Source organism: Glycine max, chromosome 5 (genome assembly GCF_000004515.6).
Source record: "Glycine max cultivar Williams 82 chromosome 5, Glycine_max_v4.0, whole genome shotgun sequence".
NCBI classification, from domain to species: domain Eukaryota; kingdom Viridiplantae; phylum Streptophyta; class Magnoliopsida; order Fabales; family Fabaceae; genus Glycine; species Glycine max.
This window is the reverse complement of record NC_038241.2, coordinates 38,834,616-38,856,686: the sequence shown is the minus strand read 5'-3', so window position 1 is coordinate 38,856,686 and position 22,071 is coordinate 38,834,616. Positions and strand designations below refer to the sequence as shown.

At 33.7% G+C, this 22,071-nt stretch overlaps 3 protein-coding genes across 10 annotated transcripts; 1 reads left to right on the top strand and 2 right to left on the bottom strand.

The window, feature by feature from the left end:
* Positions 1-227: 227 nt before the first annotated feature.
* Positions 228-6,119, bottom strand: LOC100801905 (uncharacterized). 7 transcript variants are annotated; one of them, XR_001388478.3, is made up of 12 exons: positions 5,825-6,118; positions 5,634-5,742; positions 5,416-5,543; positions 5,163-5,302; positions 4,980-5,048; positions 4,593-4,731; positions 4,221-4,283; positions 4,086-4,129; positions 3,324-3,425; positions 3,191-3,243; positions 1,333-1,404; positions 485-934 (listed from the first exon to the last, which is right to left on the bottom strand). XR_001388478.3 is itself a non-coding variant. In XM_014775824.3 (10 exons), the coding sequence occupies exons 1-9, from the start codon at positions 5,913-5,915 to the stop codon at positions 3,339-3,341; spliced, it is 870 nt and encodes a 289-aa protein (XP_014631310.1). In that variant the 5' UTR covers positions 5,916-6,118; the 3' UTR covers positions 2,772-3,243; positions 3,324-3,338. The 7 variants fall into 7 exon arrangements, 1 of the variants encoding a protein (XP_014631310.1); XR_001388479.3 differs by having other exon boundaries at positions 485-696; XR_005891606.1 differs by lacking the exons at positions 485-934; positions 1,333-1,404 and adding an exon at positions 228-318 and having other exon boundaries at positions 5,825-6,119.
* A 748-nt stretch (positions 6,120-6,867) lies between these two features.
* LOC100802433 (general transcription factor IIE subunit 2) lies at positions 6,868-9,685 on the bottom strand. 2 transcript variants are annotated; one of them, XM_003525360.4, is made up of 5 exons: positions 9,612-9,685; positions 9,124-9,372; positions 8,455-8,586; positions 8,241-8,357; positions 6,868-7,468 (listed from the first exon to the last, which is right to left on the bottom strand). In XM_003525360.4, the coding sequence occupies exons 2-5, from the start codon at positions 9,370-9,372 to the stop codon at positions 7,127-7,129; spliced, it is 840 nt and encodes a 279-aa protein (XP_003525408.1). In that variant the 5' UTR covers positions 9,612-9,685; the 3' UTR covers positions 6,868-7,126. The 2 variants fall into 2 exon arrangements, with proteins under 2 accessions (XP_003525408.1, XP_006580604.1); XM_006580541.2 differs by having other exon boundaries at positions 9,473-9,653.
* Positions 9,686-12,768: 3,083 nt separating this feature from the next.
* LOC100782433 (uncharacterized) lies at positions 12,769-20,149 on the top strand. The gene is made up of 8 exons (XM_006580542.4): positions 12,769-13,168; positions 13,685-13,983; positions 14,088-14,189; positions 14,918-15,394; positions 16,063-16,158; positions 16,452-16,586; positions 17,020-17,083; positions 17,201-20,149. The coding sequence occupies exons 2-8, from the start codon at positions 13,906-13,908 to the stop codon at positions 19,876-19,878; spliced, it is 3,630 nt and encodes a 1,209-aa protein (XP_006580605.1). The 5' UTR covers positions 12,769-13,168; positions 13,685-13,905; the 3' UTR covers positions 19,879-20,149.
* The last annotated feature ends 1,922 nt before the right edge of the window (positions 20,150-22,071 follow it).

Sequence of the window (22,071 nt, the reverse complement as noted above, 5' to 3'; positions counted from 1 at the left end):
ACTAGGCTCTGTTGAAATTTGAACCAATTGGACGAATATCTTCTTCTGTCCCTTTTTTTCAGGTTTTTTTATGCAATCGGTCTGTCCCATAAACGCGCATTATTAAACTAGAGCACTAAATATACTTGTTTTTTTTTAAAAAAAAAAACATAAGACTGAAATATTACATATTCAATGGTACAAAAATAGGAGAGAAACAACTACTAATTTGCATTGTTTGGATTTTCTTGACAATTTCGAAACTGCAATCAATTGATTTTAAATACATGCTTAAACTTGGTAATACTTTCAGCGCTTGACAAGAGATAAAAAGATGCTCTGAAAAAAAAAAAGATGCTTGATTAAACATACGATATATATCACCATGACCTTTATTTGAACATATTTTATACAAGAGTAACGTGTAACCACTGGTAGGCTTGATACTAACTAGTAACTTCTAAGTAATCGGTGCAGGTTTATACACCCATCAAAGAAAAGATGGTTGAGAATGACCTTAGTTTTATTTATTTATTTATTGAATGCAAATTGAAATTCCAGCACCAATAAGTCCAGTCAATTAGAACAGGCGCCAAACCGGGCCCTCATTCATGTAGTTAAAACCACAACCTTCGGTGCAAAACAGTTATCACGCTTGTAAGCATTAACATATGACACGAGGAAAATAATCCATGGACACCCATCACTAGATGACACCTATAGAGAGAAAAAGAGAAGTATAGATATAATAGATGATATAATATTGATGAGGATAAAAAAAATGAGATAATGAATTCAAATTTTTTTATTCCTTATCAGGGACCCCATTCTTCAACAGTTGTTCATAATTGAGGCTGTGAAGTGACTTTGAAGAGCAAGAGCAACCATACAGCTACTTTGGCTTCATTACTATACGATGATTTTGGCGTTGACTGAATGAGGTAACTAAGGAAACCTATCGAGGGTGTCACAAATTGAGAAATAGTTCAATATCGCATCTGAGTATCTAATTAATAACAGATTAGAGGCCAGAGCACATGAGGAAAGACAAAATTTGAATCGGAAAATAGGCACCAGCACTAGCTGTCATTCTAATCCAGGGACAGTGTATATGAAAGCCCTCACAAGTCTTCACAATTATTATCACACAATTAAATTATCAAAACTCTAAATGAGCGGCATAAGAGACCCAATTGATAGAGAAGTCAACGGTCTCATCCTTTTTTTAAGCAGTATTTTTAGTTGGCACTCCACCAGAGTAAAAGGACCAAAGAGGACTCTTGCTTTCTTGGACAACATAATTTAAAAGCTCAGTTTTTATCCATCTGAAGCTCAAGTTTAATACAGCAGTACCTAAATTGTATCGTCTCGGCAATTCTCAAAGCTATCTGATTCATCAGAATGAAATAATTCCAACAAGATGACCTGAATCAAAACATGTGAACACTAATGACTGCCAAAACAAGCACAATTGCATAATCCATATTCTGTTTTGTCAACTAGTTAGAACAATGGTTCACAGCAAATCCATTTATATCAATGGACAGTTTGGCCATTTCATTAAAATTAATTTAGTTTTGGCTCTATCTTCTCTACAGCTTCCCTGATCTCGTATAAAGGGACAATAAACCGTCCTGCATAAGGGAATAAACTAAATTCAGCCCCTTCTCTTTACTACTGTGTTAGTTAGTATTTTAAGTCTCTCACAACTCACAAGACTGCAGTGATGGCAGTTCGATATTCAAGGCTCTCATTTCTGATCTTAATGATTATATTGATGATTAGCCAGCTCTCAAGTTGCTGTGAAGCTGGCAGATGGATGAGTAAAGAAATCAAGCAAAAAGAAAAAAACACCCCTTCTCAGCAGTTCTCAATCTCATGGCATTTCTATACAAAGACACAACAGGTACCCAGCACAGAGGAGGTCCACCCAATTTATGGAGTTTCTCTACGAGATGTTCCAGGGGGTCCAAACCCGCTTCATAACTGATAAACTATCTAGCAATCTGCTGCCTATAGTGTTATACAAGTTTTTGCAGGCTTCTAGTGTAAAATATTTTAGTTTCCCGTTAAAGATGTAGAATAGATACGGATTGGGAGAATTGTCATCTAGTCTAGTCTTCTAAAGATAGAAATTGTACTTCGTTTCAATGAAAAAATAATGAAATATGCAGACATTTACCCAAAAAATGAAGTTTGTTCTTGACAATTGCCAACGTAAATTATTTTTAAAAGTCTATGACCTGTGTAATTCTCTGGTTGGGTATCTGAATATTTTCTAGGGAAAAGTATGCAAAACAGGAACTTCTGATTAAAATATGAAGGGAAGAAAGGAACATGAACATAATAAGGTGACTGTTAAAAAAATGGTGACTAAATGTGACTATTTTTCTTTCATTCAATTGCCTATTGAATAATATTAAAAACAATCTAGGTAATAAGCTTGCAAGTCTTTGATAACAAAGGTTAAAACATATGTGAGTGGTATATGTAAAAAAGCAACAAGAGTATTTTAATTATTTAGTCAACAGATAAAAGATAGTGCTTGTAAAAGAACTAATGGTCCTCAAAACAAGTCAAATTAAAGTATGTTTACAGATTACTGATGAAAGTTGGCTTAATTATGCCATTAGTGACAGGAAAAATGGTGCAGAATTTATGCTCTTATAAAGTTTACTAAAAACATATTTTAGTCAGTATGTTTGTTTGTTGATACTCAATTCAGATGGTCAGACTGTTTTTAAACAGCTACAAGATAGATGATACTCTGGTGGGAAATGCTAACAATGAAGGTAAACAGTAGACATATATGAATACTGACTCAATCTTTGTCAACAACAACAAATGATAGTGAGACAGGCTACATGGATTGCACGACGTCGTTGGACTCATAGTGGTTGATCTGATAACTATTAGTTTAGCATATGTCCACAAAATCAGTATTACAATTATGCAACAATTTTTACGGAAAAAGTATAGAACCTTGTAGGCCTAATTTTGACATAAACATAGCAATATTTAACCATAGCAATATACAGATAGCAGGTCCAGGCAAACACATACAATTTTACATGTATACAATTACAATAAACAAAAAAAAAATCCTGAGGCAATCAAGTTTCCGAATGTCACAAAAACAAGTGGACACTTATACTGTATAATAATTTATGGCAAAAGAACAGGTAAGTGAAAATAAAAAGCAGGAAATAACCTTCATTCTTGTTTCTAAAAAGTGGAAACCAAGCCGCATCTATTCTTGAAAACCTGCAAACATTTTGGCATAAAATATGGAAATATGTATGTCACTTCAACATATGCCTAGTAAGTAAATAGTAAAAACTTACCACAAACCATCCTCACTACATAATTTCAGTTCCCACTGGATCAACAGAGAAGTGAAGAGAAAAAGATTTGTGGACAATAGGCTGGAACTTATAATGCCATGCCTGTTTTTCAAATTCAAAGATAACTTAGAATCTTGCTGTGCATGTTCCCAAGATATGGTTACAGTGTTAATATTTCAGTTTTGTAAAGATAATATCTATGAAATCATATTTAAATTTTGCTCATTAAAAGTTCATCTTAATAAGTTGATATGATCAAAAAGGAAAATCTCAAATGGGCATGTTAGGGAGCGGGGTTTTGGAAGGAAGAGGAGAAGGCAAATTTTTTCATTTTTGAATTAAGAAAATTATATAATCTTTATTAAATAAACAAAAGATTAGGACATTACATTTATACTAATCTATCATTTTACGTCTTTTATTTTTTTTAAAAATATTAAATTGAAGAATATTTATTAGAAATGAAAAGTATACCCTCTCAAACATACCTAAAAATGACCTTGTCAAACAACAAATTAGAATTGTCATTTACCAAGAGAAAATGACAGCATGAACCCAAACAAAATTTAGAATGATATTGTTTATTGTTTACTAAAAAGGGGTACATTCAGAAACATTTTCCATTTAAAATGTGGAATGAAGATGAAATTATAATCGGTTGCTAAAGTACAATTCACACTAGTTTAGATCAAAAGCTAGATGACAAATAACAGCCTGAGTGCAGAAATCTAAATGTGTAAGAAACAATAGAAGGTTTCTTACATTTTTGTACTCTTTGCTGTTTATAAATATCTCAAATGCCTCAACTGCAAAAGAAATGCCATCAGGAACCAGTATCAGTCAACAAGACCTTGGTGAAAGAAAATCAGATGCTACAGATCATGAGACTGAGATCACCTGATCGAAATCGAATCACAACTCCATGAGTATATTCCTTAGAGCTTGGACTAAAATTCAAACCTGGCAATATAGTAATAACCCAGTTAGGCAGTTACAAAATCAAAATTCAGTGAAAAGGATATTCTTCATACTATTCTAAAGGGCAACCCAGTGCATGAGACTCCCATTTAGTGGGGTCCAGCACAGAGGCTGTTTTCAAGATTTGAACTCGTGACCTCCTAGTTATAGGCAGCAACCTTTCCATTGTGTCAAAGCTCAGACTCATTTTTATACTATTCTCGTGAAAATTTTGAACTTTTGAAGAGCCAACGAACTAAGTTAAGTAACAAGGGAACAATTGTATAAGTGATGGTGGAACTGTAAGCATACCATGTGTAAATTGGACTATCAAGGAAGGAGATTCCAACATCATTGATGCCAGAGAGGCTAATGCATGCTCTGCCTGGTTACCCAGTGCATCCTCATTAAATGATATCAGAAGCACAAACTCCACTCCATGGTTGAACTCCTGGTATATTGGTAGAATCAGAAACAGGACATACCAGATATATGAACAAAAAAGAGGCACATGAACCTAAAATACATAAGTACAGATATCCAGAACATAAATACATTTATATCTACTTCCATTCACAATTTGTAATGAGCATAGAATTTGTAGCCCCAGGTTACAGTCAAATATGGATAGGAACATCAATATTTAATGAACAACCCTTTAATTTATAGATCCAGAAGAGGAAAGTAATTTAGCCCAACCTCTCCTTTGCGAAATATGGAAAGCATTTCGTCTGCCACTTCCGATTCATAATCCACATTAGTCAATCCCTGAAATAGAAATCAAATGGGGGGCCAAGTTAAACTGTTCACACAGGAAGGTTCACTCAGCAGTAAGCGAAAAATAAAGAAACAGAGAATCGGTGTTTACATGTTGGTGCATACATGGCAGTAAGTCATTACATGGTCCTTGAGAACCTTCAAGTAAAAGGGATTATCATAAAACTTTTCAAGGTTTTCCTTCTTCTGAAACCGCATAAAGAGAGCATGCGTGTAGCGCTCAGGATTTGGAGCAGAAATGCGCCCTACAGTATCAATAAGGTCATTCATTTGCCACAAAAACCTAACACTAGATTACATATTTACAAGTATGGAGATGGAATTAAGGGAATGTATAACATGGTGTATGCGGATCCACCTAATGAAATTGCAACAACACCACCCATTTGGTACTGCGTTGTGTACAAGTAATCAAGCATGTCGTTCTCTTCGTCTTCAGATAAATCCTGCTTTGCTTTGAGGAGACAAACGTGTTCCACAATTTTTCTACATGAAATTAAAACAGTCATGGAAAGGGGGAATTCGGAAGATGAAAGATGAAAAATTGAAAGTGCAACAGCAATGAGCGACAGAAACCTTTTCCTCTGGGAACCTAGGTTGTTGCTCCGGTCGTCCACGCTACAAAGAACCATCATCCTCTGATTCTTTCGCGCACTCTTGAATCGGTTCCAGTGATAAGCTGGAACTGGAAAAGAAATTCGAATTAAGGGTAATGTTCCGTTAATTGAATTGAAAGAGTTGAGAATTGAAGGAGCAAAGTGACTCACCGTGAAAAGATAGAGGGGTTTGGGGGAATCGATGAGGGACACAAATAGAAATACAAGTGCCATAGCTTGAGCATTGCATCGCGAAACCCATTTTCTGCTGCTTCTTCGATAAGAGCGAGAGACAGAGAAAGGTTTATCACAAAAGCAACATATTCGCACGACAAAAATGGGTGGACTGGGAAAAACCAACGCCTTTCATTTAAATACCACGCAAAATTTGGCGCCTTACATTTTAAGTGTACTACGCAACGCTTTCTCTTGCTGACCTTCACTTCCATCTCTCATTCTTACAACTAGTTTACATTACACAACATTCAAATTTACATATTTTTTTTCTTTCTATGATATGCAATAGTTATAGTTTTCTTTTTCACTAAGTTTTACTTATGATTAATCTCCGAAAAAAAAATCTGATTAATCATCTTTAATAAAGTCTTCCTCTTAAATCTAAATCACAAGACTCGCATATAAGACATTATTTGACTGATATAATACCAGTTGAAATGATTCTACCACCGGTTCATCCTTTTTATTTTTTTACCTTGAACCAACGGCTGATTTCATTTTTGCGCTCCACATACACGAGCATCCACTGTCTATTTTTTCCTTTCATTTTTTCTCTAACCAACTTTCTTTTCAAAAAGAAAAAAGAAAATTCAAAATCAACTAATTGGAATTTGGATGATTTACTTGTTCGTTCGGCTGACAAAAAAAAATGTATTAGCAGTATTTCAATTCAAAAATAATAGAGTAGGCACTTTTTTGTTTGTTTGTTTTTATATCGGTAGTTTGTAAGTTTTCTTATTAGTGCTTCAGCTTTGTTACTAATCTATTTACCAAATTATATTGCAGCTGTGCATGGCCATAGTTAAGAACTTAAGATCCACAACTACGTACATAAACAAAGCTTAATAGGACTATTACCGAGTTACGTTGAATTCGGGGTATTTTTAACCAAGTCCACTTTTGAAACATTGGGTAGGTTACTATCCCATGTTAAACATACAGCTGCTTAAGCTCATTAGATAAGTTGAAGAAAAAAATTGAACTTCCAATCTAATAATTTATGTATAAAAAGTTACAAGACTAGAAAACTAAATGCAACATGATTTTAATATACAGGGATTCACAAGACGAGTTGTTATAGACCACAATAGTCCATTAGCTGCAGCCTTGATGTATAGAAATTAAAAGTAGGGCACAGCAGCAAGAACCTCCTGAATATTTCACTCTGCTAATCTAGTTTATAGACTGGCTGATAAAGTATCTATTTGAACTACACCAACACTTGCTGAGAGTTAATCAGGAACTGTTTAAAGTCTGAAAGAGCTCTGGAAGATGGGCATTGGTAAGCTTCGTTCTCTTGCTGATTTCACTCTTCTTCTTCTTAGGCTTGGGCTTGGAAGAAATGCCTTGAATTTGAGCTGCACTCCTCCTCTGTGCAGTGTTGGTAGCAGGCTTCATTCCATTCTTTTGAAGATCCTTTTCTATATCAATCATATCACGAGGCAATTCAATACTGCGGAAAAGCTGTTTCAGGTCATCATCCACCTTAATGTGCACTTTGGGGTCGTTAGGGTAGGCAATGTCTTCCTGTGAATCGAAGTTGGATAGCAGCCAAATCTGCCCTGCAGCTTTCAAAGCCTAGAAACCAAAAGCTTTATAAGGTCCTATTCCGTGACAAACCAATTTTTTGCAAGATTTTAACTCTTTGCCACTTCTACAAAAACATTGACTAGCACTACAACTACAAATCATCTGATTAAAGTCATTTTAGATCAACTTCATCAAATAGTTATATTCTTATTTACGTATCTTGATAAAAACAAACTAAATATTCCTGCTTCCATTTATATCTCAGCATCATGTAAGCTCTCAACAAACAAGAAAAGAAGCAAAATGAGAAGTTTTTTTAAAAAAATAGAAAAGAAAAGATACAACAAATGCAGAGAAGTGAATGGAGGACAATTTCAATGGCTTTTCCCTACTACTAGGTGGAATGTCCCTTCAGACTGAACTCCAGCACAACTAACAACATTTGAAATTCTGCAAATGTTAACACAGCCCCAAAGTCCAAACCCAATATGTGAGAAAATAGCAAGAAAGATTGAACTGCATTAAAGCTAGCAGCACCTTTAACAGCAAGATTTTGTAATGACTAATTAAAAAAAATGATTTTATTTCCTCAGTACTTACCCTAATGCTATAATTACAAATGTTAGGAGAAAGTGGCAAAATACATTTATAAAACCCACTAATGTGCATTCATGTTTGTCCAAAATACATAATGTAGACGGGAGTCCAATCTGTAAGAAATAAGAATAGACATAATCTATGGACGAAACAACCAATGTTGCTGAAAATCAATGCCAAGAAATGTTCCATTGATCGGGGGGCCTAATAAAAGTGATTTTACCTGCAAATCTTCCATCACGGTGGGGTAAGCATCCTTTAGGTCAATAACAGCGAGGCCCTCAGGATACTTTCGTATCAGTTGAAGAAGCTCTGTTTTGTCCTTAAGACCATACTTTGACTATAGACCAAAAGCAAACAACAAATGAAGAAGAATAAGTTATTTTCAAAAGGAAGATCTGAATAAATGTTCAGATATATGCATGAATAGAAGTAACCTTGTAAGAGAATCGTTGCCCATCATAGTTCACTTTTGGGTTTTTCCTCAGATTCTCAAAGACATCTTTGTTAGCCTTCATGTCGACATAGCATGCCCCATTTATCTGCTCTGGTGTAAAAGCTTGTCGTGTCTGTCAGCAAACATGTGCACCAAATCAATATGATTTCAATGAATCAACTACTAATGGTGGATTTTCTCATCAGTAAATGCTACAGTCGGTGGCGGAGATATGTTTGTTTGAGGTAGGCAAATGCAACCCCTCGTTTTAATAAAGCTGCATGTATTTTTCTTAAAATTTAATATTTTGCACCCCCTAATTTTATGTTTTCATGTGCTAGATTTATTTTTCAAAATAGTTTGCCCCCATTGACCTTGGGTCTTAGATCGACCACTGGCTACAGCTACAGCTCCTTGATGCTTATGCCATGCCCTAAACCTCAGAATGAGGCAGTCCCCTAAACTAGTACGCGGCTGGGTGTTTTATTTCAAACAGAAGATAAGAATAAGATAAAACATATCCATCAACCTTAAGAGAAGGCAAAAAAGGTGTATCAATCACCATTTCAGATTCATTAGCCACAAATTAACTTCAAGCAGGCTGAAACAAAAAGCATAATTATCCAAATCGGTGGGAATATATTATTAGTGAAAAAGGAATAGGTACAACCTCTAGAAGGAGATCAATAACACGCTTCATCTGAGCACCCACAGGGGCCTTGCGAATGCTATTAATATGCTGAAGCCTCTCTGTGTCGTTCGAAAACTTAACCGCAGGGGCCGCGTTTCTTCCATTGGCCGAGCCATGAGCGGCGGATTTTTGGGTTGCCGCGGCCTTACTAGCTGCAATGCTCGAAAGTGTCGTTTGGCACTTCTCTTGCTGCTTCTTGAACTTGTCTAGCTTCTCCTGCAACGCCATCTGAAAAAAAAACACGCGCACGGCTCAGTTTGAAATTCAAGTTGTGCGTGCAAATCAATCAACGATAGAGAAAGCGCGGGAATTGGGAATAGAACAAAACCCTAATCACGTAGCTAGCAAAGAAGCGTAGTGAGATTTAGGAGGATGAGTGAGTATTGAGTAATGAATGCCCTAGTCTTGCAAGGGAAGGGAAGGCATGGCATAGTGTAACCAAGTCCCAAAGAGAAAGAGGAGCTAACCGTGAATGGAAGCAAGGACAAGGACTTTGCCGTTACTGTCTTGTCTTGTGTTCTGGATAGACTTTAAGCTTTTACTTTCCAATGGGATAAGAAAATTAAAATAAATTGAGTTTTTTTTTAGAAACTAAAATCATTTTATATATTTCTTTTTTTTAAAATAAAATATTTAAATTTTCTAAAAATTAATTTCATTTAATAAGAAAATTATTTATTTAAAATTTTAATTTACTTGATTTATAATAAAAAAATATATTCAAACAATTCTTTATACTCTTTTGCTGACTACTTGGTGTTTAAGGAAAAACTTTTCCATCTACCTCCTTCTTTCCTTTTTAAAATAACACAGTTGTTATATAGATGATGATTTTCTCTTTATTTTTTTAAATAAAATAAGAAGAAATAAATATGGTTAGATCATTCAGTGAGTCCATTATTTACAATTTTTTAAATAAATCTCTAAACTATTATTTGAAAAAAATGGTTATGCATTGATAATGTAAATTTATTTACACAACCTATTATGTAGGATAAGTTTATTAACTTTTAAAATAATTATTTTAAAGTAAGTCAAATGATAATTTGTGTTTAGGCATTAAATTCTTTCTCTAATTATATTTATGGACTAAAAAGATAAATTCTTAAGATTAGGTTTTTTGCAGCTTAAAGTTGCCAAAAAAATGATCATGTGTGATAATTTCAAAAGTGTTACAAACTCATTTAAAAAAATACATGCTCAAAAGAACTAACTAAACAATATAGTTTAGGCACATATTTGAAAAATCACAAATAGTTTAAGGACTCAGTGAGCAATTTAGTTAATAAATACAATAAAAATATCAAAAAATCCCTAATTAAAAGTATTAAATATAATTTATAAATTACTTTTAAATTTTTTAAAAATATATTAAATATTTTTTTATTTTATATAATCAATACTTTTTTAATATTTTTTACTTTGAATGCTCTTGAGAGTCATGACCATATATTTTTTTTTTATTTGGAGTAAAAAAAAAGACTATTTGTTTTTTATAACAATACATACATCAAAAGGATCGAATTGGGCTGAATTGTTAATTAAATGGACCGCATTTTGTATAATTTACGTCTAACTTGTCTAGCTCACGGGCTAATAGACAGGTTTGCGAGTCCAATAATAATTAAAAATTAAAAATTTAAGATTTGTAGGAAAAAAAACTTAAAATAGAATCCTCATTTTCGTCTCCCATTTGTCTCATTGCGATTAATCCGGAGCATAATTGTTATGAATCAAACTATTTGGCAATAGGAGTTCTTCACTTTTTACTTGCCCGTGTCAATAAGAACTAGCCATATCGTTTCTTATTTGGTGCCTGCTTTTTCTTTCCCTTTCTTATTGCTGTTCATTAACTCAGCTGATTCAAAATTATCTTAGATATAATTTTTAAACAAAAAAGTTTACAATTGAGAGTATAAAATACTTTGACTTTCATTCAATCATAATTCTTATATAATATACCTTTTAAAATAATTATCATAAAAACCAATAACTTATTATACATGATCAATTATGATTTAATGAAGATATAAATTTTTTTATACTCTTAATATATAATTTTTTTCTTAAACTAATTATATTTTTTAACAATCTTACTATATTATAATTTATATAGATAACTGTATAAAAATCATTATACTATTCTGTGATTAAATTGAATTCTAAAAAATATATTGAATATTGTAAAAAAAAAAGTGTATTACAAACTTGGGATGCTTAACATAGCTAAATTATTGTAGGATTCGTTTGATTCTCAAAATTCCAACCATTTGCGTGAATGCTTATAATCAAGAGATTCTCAATCATCCTAGCCATATACGTACCTAAATTTTTTTTATCAATCATTATTTTACCCCAATCGGGTCGTAATCGTAATATAAAATAACTTTAATTTAGTTGATTTTTTTATGACGAATTTATTTGATTGAAGTAGTGATCATCAGAGTGTACTTTGATATTCAACGGTGACGGTTTTGCAGTGTATGCCTGCAGCATACACTATACTTTTCTAAAAATAAATATACTAGATTAGATTAAAGAAGTAATCATTACGTAGTGTGGTTTTTCGTTGTAGGAATTCCAATGTGTTTGAGCCTGGCTCTTGAAGAAATATTTATATAATTTTCAAGAAAATAATGAAATGATATTAAGACAATTTTTTTATAAACTTCAACTTGTGTGGGTGTGTGCAGTACAAAAAAAAGTGTGCGGGTGTGCGTATAAATAAATAATGTGTGTGCGCCTAATCAAAAGTTGATAAATTGTCGGGTGATGATAATAAAAAGTTTTTTTTATTCTTGGCGGATAATTTTCTTTTACCTATTTTAAGGAAATAATTATGCCTCAACTGGTTTGATGAATTAGAGGAACTATCCTATTGACTGGAGGGAGACAAAAAAACACACTATTTGATCTCAATCATCATAAAATAAAATCAGTATACTAATGTGAAAAAAAATCAATCACAATGTACATCATTTAATTTTAATTTTCATACTCTTCAACACTTGAAAAAAAACAATAGATTTATTTTGACAACATTTTTTTATGAATCTTTTTTATTATTAAATAAAATTAAATACAGTTACTTTTTTCATTTAACACTTACTTTATAAGACAGTATCGTTGCATTAATAAGATTAACAAGAAAACATAATAAGGGGATTTCATTTAATTTGTTATTACTTAAAAAGTTAATTTGCGTGAACTAGAAAGAAAAAAAGGACAAATGGCCGATTTAATCGGAACAAGAATAACTTATTACAAATTATCCAAATGCTTTATTAACTCGATCTTCTATCAGTTCTATGTTACAGTCCTATTAAATTTATATAAATGTCTCCCCTTTCTCTTCTCTCCATTTTTTTTCAAATGACACGTACTATTACAGTAGTACAGTACCTACCTGTTACAAAAACTATTTGATTTATATTTAACACTTTTACAAACTTAAAAGCAAATAAAAGAAAAACAAACAGAAAAGCACGATAAAATGAACAGTAAAATAATAAGAAGTCACATTTAACTTTAATTAAAAAAAATATTTTAATTTATTTTCTAACAAACAGATCCTACAAATGTTAAATTTCTTTTGACTGTATCGATTATCGAATGGATGCTAACAGAGTGCAAGTCTAATAATGTAGTTTGAAAGTAAGCAAGTGCTGGTTGGTGTGTGTTTGTGAGCGTGAGAGAGAGAGAGAGAGAAGCGATATGCGTGAGGGAGCGAGTAACTGACCTACACACAGACACAGTGTCTCTCTCTGGTCTTCGACTTAGTATTTTTATTTAATTTTGGGGAGAAACAAAAAGTGTGTTGCATTTCAATCTTTCATTGAATAGAGCACGTGGGCTGGGAGGCCGATTCGTGGACTCAGATTAAATATTCGTATACTCATAAAATCATCGAAACAAAACCAATCCTCAAAAACTCTCTCTTATCAGACCATACCCTCACAAACCCGCAATTTCACTTCCCATCTTCCAAGAACCACCGGATCCTGCAATTCCTCTCTCTATTAGGGTAACTACTAACTAATCTACCAATTAATTTTATTATTATTACCTTTTTTTATAGTTTTTCTTTGTTTTGTATTTTCATCATTTTTACTTAGCCTGTGTGTGTGTAAATAATTGTAATCTTTAGTTATTATTACTATTATTTATTATTGCTATTTTTAGTTTCTTCGTGTATGCTAATGATTTGTTTGGGGAATGGGGTGAGGAGGTGGAGGCGGATGAGTTTTTAGTCAAAATCAATGCATTTGTTGTGTCTAGATTCATTTCTATTATTTTTTGTGTCCTTTCCCTTTGTGTTTCCCAACCTGGGTTCAAAGATTATGCTTTGCTCAATTATGTTTCTTCTTTCGTTTTTCTGTTTATAAGAACGAATTTGATCTTCAATTTGGTCGGGGAATACTTCCTGATCAGGTCACCCACCCTAATTGTTCCCGGTTGTTGAGGTGTTTGTGCCTCTTGATTGTATTATATCCAATGAAGCTGTTTCTTTTTTATGATTTATGAGAGTTTTGTGTTTCAGGTGGTCCAGCAGTGATGGGGAAATTCCAGCTTAGTGTATATTGGAGGGCAAGTTGTGGTTCCTAATATGTGTCTTGCATGTTATTTCTGCCTGTTGGTGTAATGAACCGAGTCAGAATGCAAGTTTTTTGGCAGAGGGAGTAGATTATTGGAATAAGGGAGACACATGCTGCTTTGATAGCTTTTTGCAAATTTGTTTTTATCTTTGACTGCGTTCTGAAAATGGAAAATCCTGAAGTTGAAAAGTCTGAAGAAACCAATAGACAAATTGACAACACAAAATCTAATTCTAAACAGCAGGTGGGTATGAATTTTGAAGATGTTTTTTTCTTTGGATATTTCCTTCCCCTACTTTGCTAAAATCCTTTATCACTTGTCACTTGGTTCATTTGTGACAATTTCAGAGCGTAGATAAAGCTAATGAACACCCTGATTGGTTACCTGATGGCTGGAACGTGGAAGTCAGAACCCGTAAAAGTGGTGTACACATGGGATCTGGATATAAGGTGGTAGATAGATTCTCTTAATTTGGTTGTTATTGTTGTAGACCATTAGCGACTTTAGTTAGATTGTCGTCTTTGGTTTAGTTTCCGTTATTCCTGTAGTAAGTTATTATTATTCCTTAAACACCGCCTTGTGGTTTGTCAGCTAGTAACTGCTGCTACTAATGTATGGTAGACATTATTAGTCTATAACTTGCACTGTTTTCAATTTTCTTGCCTTGAATCATGAATGATTTGTTTGGAGAATTGTCTGTAGCTGAAGTTTACTTTGAAAATCTTAAATCTGATTCTTAATAGCATTCATGACTTAAATGTATGATAGATACAACATTATATTGTTTTCCCCATTTTTCTGGCCTGTGACAGTTGTCCTAAATTGATGAGCTGGATTTTGAGTTGCATCTTTCGAGACCATGTTCAAATTATTTTTGCAATGGTTATTATATTCATTGGTAAAAGGCTAAAATCTACACTCTTCAATTTATGTAAACATGTGTTTCTGTACTCCTTGGTGCTATTTTACTTTCTCTTGCTTTGTTGTCAGACTGTTAATTTTCAGACATAATAATTACAATGTTGCTCTTTGTTGTTTTACTTATTTTATTCCGTTATCCACTATTAATTACTGTTTAAAAGGGTAAAGTAAGCATTACTTGTAAAACTTCTGGATGCATTTATTGTCATTAGTAATGCAACTTATCCCTCACTACAAAGATGTTTTCATGTCGCAGTGTTACATTGAGCCATTGAAAAGATACAAATTCTTCTCCAAACCAGAGGTATTACGATATCTCGAAACTGTAAAGGACAACAGTTGCACTTCCAAGAAGGGGAAGAAATGCAGTAACATGCATTCTCCAAAACACAACAGTTGCTCTTCCAAGAAGGAGAAGAAATGCAGTAACATGCATTCTCCAAACGACAACAATAGCACTTCCAAGAAGGAGAAGAAATCCACTAACATGGATTCTCCAAACGACAACAGTTGCACTCTCAAGAAGGAGAAGAATTGCAGTAACGTGGATTCTCCCAACGACAACAGTTTCACTCCCAAGAAGGAGAAGAATTGCAGTAACATGGATTGTCCAAACGACAACAGTTGCACTCCCAAGAAGGAGAAGAATTGCAGTAACATGGATTCTCCAAATGACAACAGTTGCACTCCCAAGAAGGAGAAGAATTGCAGTAACATGGATTCTCCAACTGATGTTTGTATTTCTGTATCCCTTGCATCTTGAATTTTGTTTTCTTTTCTGTTCGTTATTAATGAATGTTATCATCAGATTGAAGATTCTTTCTTTTTATCACCCATTACTCTGTCCAATGATGTACATGATTGATGTTTTTCATAATTATTTAGGACTGTTTATGTCATATGAAACCATATTCAACTAAATGGCAGGACTTTTGTTTATTTATTGTGCAGAAAGGACCATGGTATGAAAATTAACTTGAAAATACAACCACAATGAGGAAAAAGTTATGATTAAACAACGAAAGAATGTGAACCACATAACAAAAGGGCAATTCAGAAAATTAAAATGGCTGCCTCAGCTTAAGGCCTTGTGTTTATGTATTTGTTTCTTTGCACATCTACTTCACCAATTTGGTTTATGTTTCTTTTGTTAGTCCTAATTTGTATCTGTCTTCCAGGTTGCATAAATTCTTTCATATGTTTTGTGACTTTTGTCTATTTGGTTGTGTGCTAACACACGTACACTTTTACAAACAAAAGATGTAGAAAGTTTACAAATAAAATGTAATAGGTTTTGTAAAATTGATTATTGGATGAGTCTTTATGTAGTCCATTGAATATTTTTATAAATTATGAGTTATCTTTGTCATATTTAATTTCCAAAGTTTTTCTGTGTTTTAGGTTGTGGTTGAGAAGTCTACTGTGGAGGATTTACCACCTGGATGGGTAAAAGAATTAAAGATTAGGAAGAACAGCAAGGGCATTCGAAAAGATCCGGTATGAAAATTTTTCACTTGATCTTTGGGTAGGGTTTCATGCTTTGAAGACCCCGTCCATCCAAAAGGATCTCTTTTCTATGTATTATAAAAGAAGATGGATATTTATGTAATGTTTTTTTTTTTTTGCTTCAAATAAGTTTTACTCTTTTAAAAAAAAATTATTGTCCTTTCCCATTTGGAGAAGTGGGTTGCTAATAATCTGTGGTGTGTCTTATTAAGTAATATACTACATTTACACTTTTCCAAAAGTTGATGCTTATACAAGTTGTGATTGGGTTACACTTCCAACAGTTTTATATAGATCCAGCGAGTGGATATGTATTCCGTTCTAAGAAGGATGTACTGCGGTATCTTGAATCTGGTGATATACGTTCATGTGCATTTAGGCCAAGTAGAAGACAAATTCAAGATGAAGACAATTTAACTGTAAGATATTTTTGCATGACTACTATCTTACTATTGTTTCCTTTATTGAGTATTCTCCTTACCTATTAGTTCTTACTCCAAACTGTTGATAATTAAATGAATCTAGGGACTATTTAATCACATCAGATTTGAGGCTCACTGAAAATTCAAGCATATTAAGAATCTTTCTTTCTAATGACAACAATGCATATGCAGCAGTAGTTGATAATGACTTTCTTTATTAAGATTTGCCTATGTGCATGGTATCCTTTATAGATTTCGGTTGGCATTAGTTGTCTAAAATCCTAGAATGCGATATGATGGGTAGTCAAAACTCCGAATAATTAATAAAGAATAATGTTAAAGTGACTCTCCCAATCATTAATTTTTCATGTTTGCATCTAAAAATTCAAACTGAATAATTTCATAATTCTTATGCTTTTGTTCAATGTAGCCACCACCTGTTGCCAAGAGACAGAAACTGAAGCAGTCTGCATCTGAACAACAGCTTTCTTCAGGTAAGAAATCATGACTGAAATATATTTTGGTAGGACTAGTTTATTCAATTTTGCTACAAGTTCATCCAACTCTGTGGGATATTCCCATTCCTGCTTATTTTAAACTTTTTACTGCAGCCACAGAAATACTTGATAAAAGCAGCTTAGAATTGCTAGATGCTAACAGCTCAAGGAAATGGAAAAATGCAAATGTGTCATCTGGAACGATGGTTGCTTCTGTTCCCATGGGTGAATCTGTTGTAAAGATGCATTCACTAGAGGATGGAGCTGCAAACTCTTCTGAAGTGAAGAAAACATCTGACCCAGGTAGCTCAGCACTTTTGAATGAATCCTTGAAAGAATCAGAAGAAGTACTTTCTGCAGATGATGTGCAAGAAAAGGAGCATGTTTTGAATGTGATGGAGAATGCTAATGAAAAGAATCACGGTAACCATAGCATATCCAAAAACAGGAAGGAGTTCAATGTACCTCACCGGTCATCACCAAGACTTGCTGGAAGTAAACCTGTCCAGTTGGCCAACAATCTGATCAATGAACGGACTCTTCAGGTTCCTAAAAGAAACTTGAGGAAAAGTAGAAACACTCTAGATGTTGATATTTCTGAAGACCAAACAGTTTCTAAAGATCAACCACATCAGCAAGAAGCAGATAAAATAGAAGACAATAATAAGCCAGAAATTCAAATTAGCCCAAACAAATCAAGTAAAAAGAAAGAGTACCACCTTCCTCGTCGGGCTTCAAAACGATTAGCTGCAATTGAACATGAGACAATGAACTCCAAAGCAAAATTGCAGCAAAGTGAGTGTGGGCCAGTTACAGTGCTTGCAGATCAAGCGCCAATAAATGGAAAGTCAGCAAATAAAAGGAAAAAATCAGCACCTCAGCTGGAGAAACGCGAAAATGAAGAAATGGATGATGAGAAATCAGAATCTCAGCTGTCCTTTGCATTTCACTACTCTTGGTCTGACCCAAGCTTGGAATATGCAATCAATACCCTCACTGGTGTGTTACCACCAGCTGAAACTGATATTCCAAAAACTTTGGTTGACAATGTTACGGGAAAAGGCGCCACTACAGTCCCTGAAATCGATATTCCAAAAACTGTGGTTGACAATGTTACGGGAAAAGGTGCCACTACAGTCCCTGAAATCGATATTCCAAAAACTGTGGTTGACAATGTTATGGGAAAAGGCGCCACTTCAGTCCCTGAAACTGATATTCAGAAAACTTTGGTTGACAATGTTACAGTAAGAAACACTGCTACAGTCCCTGAAACTGATATTCAAAAAACTTTGGTTGACAATGTTACAGGAAGAAATGCCACTACATTCCCTGAAACTGATACTCAAAAAACTTTGGTCGACAATTTTGTGGGAAGAAGTGCCTCTACAATCCCCGAAACTGATGATAAAAAAACTCTGGCTGACAATGATATGGGAAGAAGTGCCACTACAGTTCCTGAAACTGATATCCAAAAAACTTTGCTTGATAATGTTACAGGAAGCAGAGACAGTGAAAACAATTTGCTTGACACTGTTACAGGAGGCAGCGACAGAAAATCTCAAGTACGATCAAATAAACCCCAGAGAAAGAAAGAGGTCAAAGTACCTATGCGGTTATCAAAGCGACTTGCTGGCCTTGAACCTGAGGTAGCGCCTGCTGAAAGAGCTATTGAATATTCGACTAGAAAATCATGCAAAGAAGAACCAACTGCGACTGCTACTTTAACTAATGGAGTGTCTGACCATCATGATGCTGGGGAAGAAACTAAGCTTACTCCGCAAGCTTCTGACAGTTTGAAAACAGAAGTACTAGGAGAATCATTAAACCAGAGTGGGAAGTCATGTGATGCCCAAACTGGTGACAAGGAACAATTGCAGAAAGTTGAAGCTGAAAATATTGGTGATGCAAGATCAGAGCCACAGCTCCCCTTACTGTTTGGGGACTCTTGGTCAGATCCATGCCTAGAATTTGCGATCAAGACTCTCACTGGTGCTTTGCCTGTTGATGCGGGTGACATTATGCCCGCTTTGCCTCCTGGCTTTGATAATCCACCATATAAGCAATTGCATGGGAGTCTGGCGACAAGCATTAATCAAGAAGCTCACGATAACTCAAACCAATCCCAGAACAAGAAAGAGCTTAATATGGTTAGCCAACCTGTGTTGAGGACCAGCTCCACCTCTTATGAGAATGCTCCCAAATTTACAACTAGAGTCTCTTATCTTGATCAAGGCAACATAATAAGGAATTTGAATGAAGAACCTCGTCACACTGGAAACACAACACCACCTGTGCATCATTCTAGGAATATAAACTCACTAACACATGAAGAGCCATTAAAGCAAAATGGACAGTTTGTCGAGGGTGGATTTGTTACAATGGGGCAACAACTATTTGAAACTGGAACTGTAAACCATGATAATTCTGAATCACAGTATAGTGCTCCGTTTATGAATTCTTGGTCAGACCCATGCCTAGAATTTGCATTTAAGACTCTTACAGGCGTGATACCAGTAGAGGAAAATTTAACACTTCAAGGATGTTTCCAGGAACCTGTTAACTATCATGAACGAAGGGATGGTGGCTCAATGTTGCCAGATTTAGGATCTTCCAGCTTTTCTCAAAGTGATTTCTCATTTCTCCATGATACAGGGGTTAAGTCCATGCCGGGGAAGCAGTCATCAATGAGCTCTTCATTCCTACCGTTGGAAAAAACAAGCCTGCAGGGTTTCACTGGAGTTGATCCTCAAACACACTTTTCTCAGTGCAACAATAACTTTCAAAGAAGGTAAGCTAGTTAAATATTTGTAGCTACCTCCAGGATAACTGCTATTAGTATCTAGTTATACTTTTGTAGACTGCAAAATGGTTGTCAGTAAGTATCCTTTTATTTTCCTGGTGACATTTGTAAATACATTGTGAACAAAAGGTCTCACTTAGTGTTTTGCTTTGTTCGTTGAGAAGATTTAGGTAAGCAAAGTAAGGAGGTACAGGAGTCCAACTGTTGTTGTGACAATGCTATCTAACTACTGTAGTTTGTATCTTAGTTATTATTTGGTTCAAGTAGTACTGTTTCTTATTTTCTTTCCCCTTCAGAAAATGCTGTAAGAGGCTTAAGCTCACAATTGCGTTTGAAGTAGCTTACTCTGAGAAAATAATTTTTTTTTGTTAAGCTTCTTGATTTTAAAAATATATTATACCGGTTCATAAATAAACTACTGTAAAAAACGATTATTTCTCTTAAACTGTTTCTAACCATGAAGAAATGATTTTACCCCTCATTTGAATATTTTATTAGGAATTGGGACTACTATTTGCATTTTTAGGATTGATTCAGTGTTATAAAATAAGAGGGTGGTTCTAACTCCTATTTTTCCGTCCATCAACAAAATGTGGGCGTTTCATACACATAACGGTTATAATAATTTTTTATACCTAATTTTTGTTTTTCGCATTTTACAAAATCATGGTAGAATTTTACGTTCTAATTCTCCAGGCTAAAGTCATTAGTATGGTTTAGTAGCAGTAGTAGTAATCGGGTTTGTATTGTTTAAATTTCAAAGCTATGCTGTTATTATGCCCCAAAAAAATTGCACTATCAAGTGTGATGATTGACGTCCTCAATTTCAAAATTCACCGCTGTTTTCTTCTATAGTTTCCCTTTCTAGCTTAAAAAAATTGCAGTGCCTAGCAATTACTCATTCAGTAGGTTGGCTTACGACACAAGAGGGAGTTAGAGTAACAATTAATACAGATTTTATAAACTAAGAAAGCTGTCACTGTCAGGCTCAATCGCCATTCTTTTCCAAATTCCAACAGTATTTATATTTGAAAAATTGTATGCAAAAGAATGTAATAATCTTTTTGCAAACAAAATTGAAAAAATTATATATAGACTTTTATTGATACTTAAGAAAATAGAAATTATTAAAACAATATTTATATTTCTTAATAAATAAACAAACTATTCATACAAATATATTTTTCTTAATAAATAAACATGAGAAGAAAAAGATTTTTTTACGTGGATAAAAAGAAATTAATGTTATAAAAAAATGTTTATGTCCATGGACCCTTGGGAGGCAAACATTGTGAGTTTAATTGAAGGTTATTGCATGCATCCTACTATTGTATCATGTATTTCTTATTGTATTTCAGAATGAATTTTTTGAAATGCAATGTAAGGTACAGTATACTGTAATAGTAGAAGGAAACAAATGCCTTAATTAAAGCTTTGACTGTGGATTTTAATACTAGAGAGAATGAAATTGTGGAGAGGTAAGAGTGTTGTACGACTACGAGAATATGATATTACTCTTTTAGTTTTAGGTTTCAATATCGCCTTAGGTAATCTACTTACCGTGTAATTTAATTTAAATGTAAATATAATCGATCGTTAGCATGCCCTGATGGAATATCATATTTGTTTAATGGCAATCGATAGTCAATATTGTTCATACTATATGTATATTATGCAAATCAAAAGAAAATGGTGCTGTATATGCTTCAAGATTTCGTATTCATATTGTTTTCAACGTCCAGGCAATGAATATGCATCAAAAGAATGGCAATTGATATGCATCAAGATTTCATATTGCTTTTTTTTTAGTACTGTATATGCAAATCAAAATAAAAAACTCTTTTTTTTTTTCTGTTTCTTCAACTTGTTTTTTTACAACGTCCATTATTATTATTATTATTTTCTTGTGTTATTATTAAAATGTTAATTATTAATGTGTTATTATTATTTTTTTGACAGCGTGTTATTATTATTATTATTGTGTTAATAATTTTTTAATTGTTATTGTGTTATTATTATTGTTATTTTGTTAATAGTTTTTTTTTAAATGATTTTATGATATATGAGTATTATTTTTATGGAAAATGCTAACATGTGTCCTTAAGACACTTGTTAGTGTATTATGTATAGAAATTTTGTATTGAAAGTTGTGCAATTTACTTTTTTAAAAGTCAAAAATTGTTGT